The following is a 12,473-nucleotide window of genomic DNA, read 5'->3' on the forward strand; positions in this document are numbered from 1 at the left end:
AGGGTGGCGTGGAATCCAGGCAGTCGACACATTATTCAAATAAAACTTTTAGCTGAACTGAAACCCTATCGTCATGCTAAGTCTGCTGCCTGATCGACTGGCAAGTGTGATCTGTGCGTCCGGTATGAGCACAGCCTCGCAGTATTGCCAACGTAGTGCAAAATGCGCCAAATCGTGCTGATTTCAGGCTGCCTTTTGCAATCATTTATCTCACAGCTTTTCAGATTTAATCTGGTTTTTGCAGACATGTACAAAATATGATTAGATACCATTTTCACCAGTGTGATGTAAAGTTAATTCAATAGGTCTTAAGGAATTAAACACATCAATCAATTGGTGGCACATGTAGGTTTTTTGTTTTAAATGAAACGAGTAGTGATTTCAGATATTTCTTTCCTTGTTGGCATCTGTCCGCTGTATAGTTTGATTATTCAGTGCACATGCAGCGACTAAACCACATGGTGCCCACATATAATTCTAACAGTTTAAGTGCTCTGGATAAATTCAAGGTAATTCGTTTTGAAAAATTTTGCACCTTAACCACCTCAAACAATCACCACTGATACTGACGATCGTTGCGGTCATTTGCGCGTCATTCGCATGCAGCAGGAGCAGAGCACCCCCCCCCCCCACCTTCATAGTAAATGGCTTACGATAGCGGTTAGTCAAATGTTAATGGTTAAGGGAGCTTACTCTGACCGTTGCATAGATGAAAACGAGAATGAGGCAAATGTGCCGCTGTTAGCAGCTCAAGGGCCAGCACCAACAATAACCAGAACGAGTAACGTAACTAATAACTGTTGGTCAAGACTAGTTCTGTGGCCAGTCCAATACTGTGACAAGACCAGTATTGTGACCAGCATCAGTACTATTCACTGGTCAGCAGCAGTACTGCCGCGATTATCAGCAATCTACATGGACAAGAGCTGTTGCCAGGATCAGAACACTAAGACTCAACGGTAAGGCCTTAAGCGGTATTTAAACCAAGAGCATAACTTTAGTCGGAAGCAGAGCTGTGGCCAGTGCCAGTGCTCGAGTTGTGATCAATACTATGGCCAGACCTGTATTATGGTCAACGCCAGCAGTGTGAAACCTTCTAAGCCAGATTTTTTTTCTTTTATCTTGTATGTTATGGTTAGAAATACGAAGAGAAACAAATTGTATCTACGAACAAAACTATGTTCGTGAATTATTCATCAGGGACAGTTGAATAAAAATAAAACCAAGTTGCAACTAGAACTGTGTGCAGTTTTGGCTTGTATCTACAAAACCTGTATTGCCATAGGATACAATACTAAAGCTAGTAATACTGTGGTTAGGGATGCTGTTGTGAATAAGAGCAATACTGTGGCTAGGTATGGTACTGTGGTTAGGACTACTAATATGATCAGTAGTAACGTAATTAATATAGATATTGTTAATAGTTGAGTTGCGTGTTAGGCTAGAACTGCATATACGATTTATTCAGCTATTAGGATTTGTCTTGATAGCTAGAGTAGGAAGATTACCAGTCTCCTACCTAGGATCCAAAGCAACCGTAGGATATTGCTGCTGTTCTTTTCTCTGTGGTCTCCTATACCCAGCTCATTTATCTATGTCTGAGTCAACGGCGAGAGAGGTCCAGCCAACCATCCAAGAGAAGAGGGGGTTGTAGTCTCCTTCCAAAAGCTGTTTGTTGAAAAAAAAAGAGGTTATGAGATGGGAAAGCACAAGTGTGTTGTTCTCTACCTTCAAGCATTTACAGTTAATCACATGCAAACACACACACACACACATGCGCGCAATATACACACGGGTGGAATAAAACTTACAACTGCAAGATCAACTTTTATTGTTCAACATGCTGGACATGACGTCGAGAAGTAGGGAGTTGGGAGGGCAAGAAAAAGACAACAACTTGCGAGCTAAACATCAACATAGCTACTCTTTATGTTCGCTTGTAGACACCACCTCTACAGCACCATCTGACACCATCCTTGAAGGCAGAGTGTCAGAAAAAGTAGTCAGCCAATTATGGTAACTGATGCCATGATGTCTTACCATTAACTTACAATGTATTTTAGTGACATTCAATAAAATCTAAAGGACTGATGCTGTTTCTATTTCTTTATATATACGGCATACATATCTATACATCAGGTTGGCCTCAAGTGGCACTCCAGAGATGGGTCTATAATATCCAGTGTAGGGCATAGGTTAAGATATTCTAGCAAAGAGGCACAGGACAGATACTGTCCGCGTCATCTCGCTCATCCATAACTCTGCTTAACCACTGTGTTAAATCAATATACAGTGTCTTGCTATATAACCTAGACGCACCCACTGACATATTCCTCACATATCACTGCCACAAAAAACCCTTGTACAGCGACCACCATAGAAAGCATCCACAACACACACTAACACACTAGAGTTACTTCATGGGGGAATGTCCTATATTTATGTGGGTCAAGGGAACATAGTGCTAATCCTCAACTGCTTCTAAGGTTGAGCAACAAGTGATTTCTGTGCAAACTCTCAACCTTAACTGCAAATGGGCTTATAACTATCTTCCACAGAAACACAGTATTATGCTACGCACTCCAGTGATGCCATGGGTTAAGTAGGCACGGCCGGGGTCCCAGGAGGCAACACACCATACACATGTACTAAATCACACTTCTTGAGTTAACAGTTTCATGGAAAACTATCCATTGATTATGCTATATGAGAGAAGTGTTCTTTCATATACATCTTTACCACTAACCATCAGTAACTGCAAAAGGTATTCACATTTTCTGGAAGCTTTTTCAACCCAACATTAAATGTTCACTTCTTTCCCATGACAGTTTTGACATTGTTTCTGTCTGCTCACAATCCCATATAATATCAAAATCAAGCCACCACAGGATTTCATTAGCTGTATGACTAGTTTTCACTGTTCTGTTCTGTGGTAAAGTAGTTTCATACACAGTCAATGATTTGGTTCTGCAACCCAGGACCTGAGCATCCCCAAGTTGTCCCCTTGGAGATCTACAATGGTCAAGACCTCTCGCAGGACCCCGGCACAGACCCAGGCAGCAGAGTTTTGGTGACGTCAGTCTCTCACTTGATGGCACGAAAGTCCCTACTCGAGAGAGATATGATGACAACAGAAGAATCACAGGCACGCAAAACAAATTATATCTCAGAAAATGTTGACCTTACATATTATCTTTACATTAAATGTTATATTTGTGCCCAAAATACATGAGTACATGTATATATATGCATGTATATACAAGGTACATACATACTATATACACAACTGAGAATCTATACCTTCAACCAGACACTGAAAAAGAATGGCACATAAGATTCAAGGTAGTGGGGCCACAAGTACCAGTTAGAAGAACATGTCGGAAGTAATAGTTAAAAGTACTGGTCGAAAGTACCAATCAAAAGTACCAGTCCAGAGTACCAGTCAAAAATAGTCAAATGTATTAGCTGTGCTGGTCCAAAGTACCAGTTAAAAGTACTCATCGACCATACCAGCAATACTAGTCACGAAAATAGGTCCGAGGCCATGATGTACAGGTGATAAATACTGGAGAAGTAGTAGCAGTAGGACGAGCAGGTTGCTGCTCCCAGAGCAGCAGAGTACTGTAGCGTGCAGTGACAATAAAGGTGTATGAAGTGTATACACAATGATGAAAACTTCATGTACAGAAGAAGTTTATGCACGTGAATAACTAGGTGTAAGTGGAGGGAGAGAAATGTATGCACATGAAGGTAACTATGTGTCATTCTGGAATACTATGTGTATGTGAAAACAGCAGTATATACAGAAACAGGAATGTGTATTGGCCTATGTGTAAAGAATGATATGAATATAAAATCCATTAGACAGGCTGTCATTTGGAGACAAGCATGAAGATGAAAACAGATGCTGGACGACAGAGTCCAACTCTCAAACTAAACTATTTCTGCTCAAAATTCTCTAAACAGTCTTTCAGGTTAAAATTTTAGCATAATCACTATCACATTAAAGGCTGATTCTGAAATATTCTATGTGTGTTAATTTCAAGATCCATCAGATGTAATTAAAAGCTACATAACTTTTTTGAAAGATAGTTTTACCTCTATGTAAACAAACCATCTTCAGGAATATTATCTACAGCTGATGAATACTTAACTCATCTCATTTACATTATATTTTATTCACTACTTTCTGAAATACTTAAATTCTAGCACATTGGTAACCCAGTGAAGTTGGCAATGTGTATAAACTGTGAATATTATAATATGATATTCAAATGACCTCCCTTTCATAACACAGAAAAAGTTGCCAGTTATTACCATAGGCTCAATGTCATGAATTGTCATGAAGAATGAAGGCCAAGACTGTAGTGTGTGTGTGTGTGTGGGCGTGAGACAGAGGAAAGATTGCTGCCTTGTTTTATCACTTCTTGTGACCATCCATGAAAGAGTTGCATCATTATCAACAACCAAACTCATAAAGCATCAGTGATGTGACAACTGTCAAAAACTGGACCAGTGAAAGTTAGGGAGAAAGACATGGTTGGTTCATACTGAGTGTTGGGCTTTGGAAATCAGGTGGATATATCAGAGAGCACTAACTCTTCCCCCAGCACCTATTGTGATGCACCCGAATATTTATACAGCAACGTGTATGACAGTATTTACATTATCTAGTATCTGTCGCATCATATATAAACTCATACATCCTATGCAGTCTACTCAGTCATGTGAATAAGGTCTGGCAGTATTTAGAAAGGACTCCTGTTACAAATAATGAGGTGATCAGCACAAAGAACAGTAGTAGCACTAGTGGTCTGATTTCTTTTGGAAGATGATTAGACATGGTGGCATCTGATGAGCATTCTAAATATCCCTGAACCATCAATCAAGAATTGTACAGTGTTTAATTTTTTCTTTTTTTTGACTATAACATTTCAAAATTTGACTTTCCATAAAACATATATGCCAATCTGCTGCCACCAATAATGACCAATGAGAAGGCAGTACAATAAGATTAGTTGGTAAGGTGGACTTGGGTGTTGTGGGCCCCCACCTGCACAGCCTTCTGCCTGCAATCTCATCCTTGGTCATGCTCACACACTCACCAAATTTTATGACCTATTTTTATCTAGTCATTACATTCCATACTGTAAATGAGCCATTATAACCCAAGAACACCAAATTAGAAGCTTGGCTTCCCCTAAACGATTGTTTTTTATTCTCATTTGATAACAATTTACTCCTTGTTAAAAGAGATCTTTCACCAACATATGACAATTGCTGATGAATGTAATAAAAATTTTCAAAAGAATGATAGTTGTTACTGGTAAATACCGACACCGACTCAATGACCTGGATAGTGTAGAATCTACACTAAGTGCAATCAATCCTCTCAGGAAAAGCACACCAGATGGATCATAAAGTAACATGCATTTAAAAAATTCTCTAAAATTTCAGTGGAGAAAAGTCCATCGGCAGTTTTGTTCTGAAAGGAGCATTAAGTACACATGACCTACATGTTGGCCCCCTGGAGCTAAACTCCTGTGCACAATACTTGCATAATCATCCCTTGAGTTGATGTGTTCAAGTGGACATGTGGAGCAGTTACTGGCACACTTATAATTTGCATATTTTCACACCAATATATTTTGATTAGTTGCCTCCATGTTGGCTTTACTATTAAAGACATGATATGACATGTGACAGAAACGGAGAATGCCCAAGTTTCTGGGGCTTAAGAATGGGTTTGGCTTTTCACTGCCAAACAAGTTGTAGTACACCCAATGATTATCCAAATTTTTCATGTTCCTGGTATTCTTGCATGGTGTCCATCAGTTGTAGCCCATGTCAGCCCCTTCATCAGAATGGCACTGATGGCAATATGTTGCTAAAATTTACAGAGTAACAAACACGCTAACTATCTAATCTGATTGATTCATCTTATTTACATTTACATACAGAAAATACAGACTGTACACAGTTTTCCTTCCTATGTCCACCTCATCAAATGAGTAATGTTTTATGTAGAAGCTATGAGAACTCTCTGAGCAACCTTGTCAAAAGGTGTCTCTAGAGAAGGAACACTCAGGATGTCATTACACAGGACACCACTGAAGAACTTCACCTAGCAGGTCTTGGGACAAAGACATCTCAAGACCCAAATCTACCAATGATATGTGCTACTGAGGAACACTACTGACCACCACTTCAGGACAACTTACCTCCTAGCCAGAGGGGAAACTTGTATCAACCTATCACAAGAGGCCAATCATCACCTCTAGGGCACATCGACCGCCTCTACCTTAAACTGATCCTCAACCACCAAAGATACATTAAAAATGTTTTAACTTAGACAGATGAAAAGATAATTTTCATATTGCCCACTTTAAAGATATTTGTATTTAATGTTACAACTGTTACTGCATATATTTTCAACCATCCTCAACCCTCAAAGGAGCACTGTTCCCTACTGTCCCATCACCAGGAGCTGACATTTGCATTTTTTAGGACAACATCACTACAACAACATCAAACATCATTCAACATCTTAGGAAGCCACATATTGGAAGCATGTGAAGCTCTTTATTCTTATGCATGAAATCTAGGTTTTAAATGTTGTTTTACCAGTGTATTCTCCACACAAAGACACAAATACTTAAATGTCACTATCCTTATGAATGGCATCAACACAGCCAAATGACATTAGTAGCAAAATAGTTCTTTTGTATATAGATCAAACTAAGCTATGTACTATGAGATCTGGCTGAGAATGTGGACAGCATTAGGGTTCAAGATTTGTATACAAAAGTAAACATGATGTGTTGGCTGTTTCAGTTTATGCTGTTAAGCAACCAGTTACCAGCTGGTCGCATTTCAATCCACACACGATACAAAGTGCTAGGTTACTATCACCATTAGTATTACTGTTTGCTGTTTGGTACACATTTCACCATGTGCCATAGTTGCAAACTTCCTCAAACATAGACTTTCACTGGTACTGAAAAGCTACAGCCCAGACTTTTCCTCAACAATACTAGGCAAATAATACTCTTCACTGGAAACCCCAGAAACCCTTCAAACGCTCACTAAAGAATCAGAGACCATGTTGATGGATGGAACCAAAACCTCAGATGTGGAGGACCCGAGAATGGATGGCAGATGAATATCCAGAAGACATATGAGGCGTGTTGAGGGGTTTAGGAACATGTTTCAGGAGGGAGTACAAGCCCTTGATGCAGTGCTGGAAGGCCTGTGCAGGGCTGCAGGTCCCAGGCCACAATCTTGCTTGGAGTGTACAGATCTCAGGGACCACAGTAGTGAAGATAAAACTCTAGGCAAAGTCACAATGCACTGCCATCTTCTGCAGAATAAAATGCTATTAAACTGATCATATAAAGAATATAAAAATCATTATGCAATATAGTTTATATGTGTGTGTAGGTGTAATATACTCCATACAGAAAAAATTCAGCAAAACAAGAGCAAATCTTAAAATTTTGCTGAATAACATGTATGTGCATATGGGTATAGTATGCATTCATATTCATACATATCAGTAAAAGAAATGCAAATCTTCAAATTTTGCTAGAAAAATCAAAACAGTAGGTAATGGAATTTTACCATGTACAAACACAAGAAAAACAAGCAAATTGTATGAAAGAAAAACTAAACAACCCTATCTAACTGTTAATCTGATTCAATCAATGCTCTTTACAAGTACTTATCCACATGGTTGAATTACACAATTGCTGCAGCAGGGGAAGGCTTATCCTAGCCCCCAAACCAGTTTGCTGTATTCAACCTAGAAAATAGCTAAAGTGTAATTATAAATATAAACAGTTAAAACATTCAGACTTTCGAATATGATATGTAATTACATTTTCACACTTCATTGTTCACAAGCCAGTAATGTATGAAAAAAGGTTTAGGCAAAGACTTATGATTTTCTGTTTGACCTGTTGTACACAGGCTACCTGGTGGTCACGTAAAAGTTGCACAGCAAAGGCATTACATATTATATGTATAAATAATTTTTCTACTGCACAATCTTTACCCCCCATTTTCTTCATCTCTTTATCCTTTGTTCTAATTTTTCCATCCCTCACTCATTCATTATTTTTATTCTATATTTATTCCTTTTACAATGGTATCTTTAGATATCAATTTGTCATTTATCTCAGCCCAAGTAAAATATTTTCTATAATTTTTGAGTTCTCTTCAAACTTTGGGTTACAATTTTGTTTAATGTGATCCACATCATTTCTTCTTTCTCTGCAACCATCTTGTTTCCGTGCTTCTGGTATCCTTCCATTATATATCCTTCCTATAATAATTTCACCTTGTTCCTCTCACTCCATCATATATTGCCTTTTACAATTCCCCCTTTTCTCTTGATCTCCATTCCCTCTACTTGACTGTTTATACATGCCTTCTTTCCTCCTACCTAAGCATCCAGAGTCTTAATGTCTTTTCCATGCTTTCCATTATATTTGCTATTTCCCTCCATTTGCACATTACACTCTTTTCCTACCCAGGATCTCTTACTTCCTATATTACAGGTTCTAGCATTACCTGAAACATTTCCCTACTACTCCCTAGAACCTGCCATTCTTCCCCTCCTGGTACTTAGAACCCCTAACTTCCCCCTACGCTCAGTTCCTCCCATTAAACACCATAAATCACTTGACATTCTCTCTCTCTCTCTCTCTCTCTCTCCCTCCCTCGTCCAACTTCTGAAGCCTTCTTTTCCATCCTTGTAATCTTTCCTTCTCTCTTCCTCTTCTGTGTGTACCCTTCCTCTCCCTTATAATTCCTTTATCTCTTATCACCCTCCCGCCTTCTTATATATTTCTATTTCATTTCCTACTTACCCTTTCACTTCTACTAGCCCTTTCCCACTCCTTTGTCCCCCTTCCTCTTCCTCCTCTGCTTTCCCTCTCCACTCTTCCTCTTCTGCTTTCTTCCTCCCCTCAACACGCCCTCATGACATACCTGACGTGGCAGACAGGAGCGTCCTAGAGGTGCGTCCTGGCCGCCGTGGCGTCCTCGCTAGCATCCTCCCTGGCGTCCTGTGGGGGAAAGTGGGGGATGAAATCAACTAGTTAGCCTTGTACATATCACCGCGCACACTAGGGCCAATTAGCATGCAAATTAGTCTCATTTCAAAATAATGAATCCTAACAGTTAATGCACTTGGGTCTACAAGATGTCTGGTAGATACAAGTACCTTGAACCATAATGTAATTAGCGTTACGGGATATTCTATCCCTTCATTCTGGATGACAATATTTTTCAAGTCAACAGACTTTTAAGGTCACTACTGACCTTCCTGGTTACCACATGTCTCTTAAACTTTAAATGTATTTCAACATGAAGAGAAAACAAACTAAGAGGTACACCACCATTCGCTGATCTTGGCGCATTTGAGCACTCCTCCGAACATATTTTTCCCTAAACAGTACATTCCAGCAAAAACACGCATATATGTAGAAAATAATGTACACGTACGGAAGAAAACCAGAGCATTCCAAGGTTTAAGTGGCACGACTGTGCTGTCAATGGATTGAACCAGGGCATGTGAAGCGTCTGGGGTAAACCATGGAAAGTTCTGTGGGGCCTGGATGAGAAAGGGAGCTGTGGTTTCGGTGCATTATTACATGACAGCTAGAGACTGAGTGTGAACTAATGTGGCCTTTGTTGTCTTTTCCTAACGCTACCTCGCACACATGAGGGGGGAGGGTTTTTTTATTCTAATGTGTGGCGGGGTGGCGATGGAAATTAATAAAGGCAGCCAGTATGAATTATGTACATGTGTATATATGTATATGTCTGTGTGTGTATATATAGGTAGACGTTGAGATGTATAGGTATGTATATTTGCGTGAGTGGACGTGTATGTATATACATGTGTATGTGGGTGGGTTGGGCCATTCTTTCGTCTGTTTCCTTGAGCTACCTCGCTAACGCGGGAAACGGCGACAAAGCAATACAAATAAATAAATATATATATATATATATATATATATATATATATATATATATATATATATATATATATATATATATATATGTTCTGGACAATCACATGTTTACCAAATGGCGTCCTAGCTTCGCGTCTTTGATGTATATCAACTGACTGTTATATTTCAATCTTGTGTCTCCCCTGATGATGTGATTATTACACGAAAGTGCACTTGGGAACTTTTCGTGTTTCATTTTCCCCGTGGACTCATAGGAATATATATATATATATATATATATATATATATATATATATATATATATATATATATATATATATATATATATATATATAGTGTCAAGCGCTATAATTACATCATCAGGACTACGTAAGGACAGAGAGAACCAGAATATAATAACCCATCCGGTACTGGACGGGGTAGGCATATCATCAAGAAACGGATAAAGGGATTAGGACACAGGCCAGTTTTGACGACCTCACCTCTTTCAAGTTACAAAGTCAGGTTAACCTATGTTCTGAGAAATATTTAGTGTTTTCACTTATGAAGTTATCTAATCTATAAATAAACCAACATGCTCATACATATCAATATCTCAACTATGATAAGAGATGATTCAACAATATTTCAATCCATTACTGAGTTATTGTATTTGATAACTAACACACTAATCTAGTCAGTATGATGACCAAATCTTTAAGGTGAATAAATATTGCATTAAATCATTAACTATACCTAACGCTATTTTCATGTTTAACCTTAAGAACCTTGCCAGTCTTACCAATGTAAAACATTACATTCCTCACAGGAGATATTGCACACAACACTTCTGAGCAATTACAGAATTTCTAATAAGACTTTCCCTCACCGAATTATCATTGCTGAAGACTACATGCTGTAATAACGTTATTGCCCTCACCACCAAAACTAAATGGTATTAAAACCAAACCAGGAAGCTAAAAATAAGGTAAGTTTACGTATAAGAGTTTATGTAAAATTCACAGATTAAATAACACAAGTCCGAACCCAGCATCGTTTAGAAGAAGCGCGGTAACAGAAAAAGACGCACACACCTGTAGTTTAATGTGTGAGAGAACCCAAGTATGTAAGTTACGTCAGCAGAGTGACCACTATTAGACGTGGCTGGTGACGGCGAGTGGCCGGTACGAAACCCAACACTGCTTCTAATGAGTCCCGAGGGGACAATCAGTTTACTTACAGCTTTATGGCCCACCTCTGTTGTGTCATTCAGGTCTATACAAGTAACACGGCTCATTATCCGCTGATACTAGCGCCGATAACGCCCGACATGGCTTCCCACTTAAGGCTGCTGCTGTATAATTGTAATGGGTTTATCGTTCATAAACCTGTACAACCTAGCCTAGTCGTTCTGACGCTTTAGCTATGCTATACTGTCGTGTCGTTCAATAATCAGTAAAACCTAGCCTTGATGCTACAGCAGTGTTGCACAAGGCTGTCGTTCATAAACCAGCACAATCTATAGCGACGTCTGCACGGCTATACAAAGCTGCTATTCATAAATTAATACTCTTCAGAACACTAATCATACAGGGTTCGTATTTCTGAGTTGGTCATTCATTTACATGGAATGTATATGAATCATGTTATACGATAAACGGTGACATTATGACAACGTACCTACTTGTATCATAAATAGTTGTATCATAAGCTATCCGATATGTTATCAATAATTAATATCGATTTGCAAATAGACAGGGAAAATACTAATTACATTGAAATTTCCATTGGAGGTATCCTGGTCGTAACAGACGCCCCAGTTGTTAGACCCAGCCAATTCTCACTCCTTAGCCTTAAAGGCAATGCTAACATGTGGCGCCCTTACTGAAGGAGGTTTCTCAAACCTAACTTTAGTCATGAGTCTTAAGTTCTTAACGAGCCACCCGTAGTAAGATGAGGCATCTTTGCATACCATTATTTATGATTCCGCTAAGTTCCAGTGACCCTCAGATGAAAGCAAAGAACCTGCAAGAGACAGTTGCTGATTAGAAACCTTATATATATATATATATATATATATATATATATATATATATATATATATATATATATATATATATATATATATATATCCGTGTAACACGATTAAATAATCCGCAAGTATGTACAGTGAAACTTGTTTATGGGTGCAACTTCATTACATAAACTGCCATAATATATAAGCAATATTGTATTATATATATATATATATATATATATATATATATATATATATATATATATATATATATATATATATTCACCATTTCCTGCGTTAGCGAGGTAGCATTAAGAACCGAGGACAGCCTTTTAGGGAATATCCTCACTTAGCCTTAGCCCCCTTCTCCGTTCCTTATTTTGAAAAATTATATATATATATATATATATATATATATATATATATATATATATATATATATATATATATATATATATTCCTGGTGTGCTTGAACTGTATTAGTTCTAATTAGTGGT

At 38.3% G+C, this 12,473-nt stretch overlaps 1 protein-coding gene across 21 annotated transcripts in view; it reads right to left on the bottom strand.

Annotated features, from left to right (window-relative positions):
- Positions 1-1,814: 1,814 nt before the first annotated feature.
- Positions 1,815-12,473, bottom strand: part of brp (ELKS/RAB6-interacting/CAST family member bruchpilot) — a 338,677-nt gene continuing 328,018 nt past the window's right edge. For 20 of the 21 annotated variants that reach the window (XM_071670061.1, XM_071670065.1, XM_071670058.1 and 17 more), the window contains 2 exons: positions 8,992-9,068; positions 1,815-7,360 (listed from right to left, as the gene is read on the bottom strand). In XM_071670061.1, the coding sequence (XP_071526162.1) occupies positions 9,015-9,068 (54 nt within the window). In that variant the 3' untranslated portion in view covers positions 1,815-7,360; positions 8,992-9,014. Of the gene's footprint in view, positions 7,361-8,991; positions 9,069-11,931; positions 11,985-12,473 lie in introns of all 21 variants that reach the window. The other variant, XR_011713723.1, reaches the window with a different exon arrangement.

Source organism: Panulirus ornatus, chromosome 14, assembly GCF_036320965.1.
Source record: "Panulirus ornatus isolate Po-2019 chromosome 14, ASM3632096v1, whole genome shotgun sequence".
Taxonomy (NCBI): Eukaryota; Metazoa; Arthropoda; class Malacostraca; order Decapoda; family Palinuridae; genus Panulirus; species Panulirus ornatus.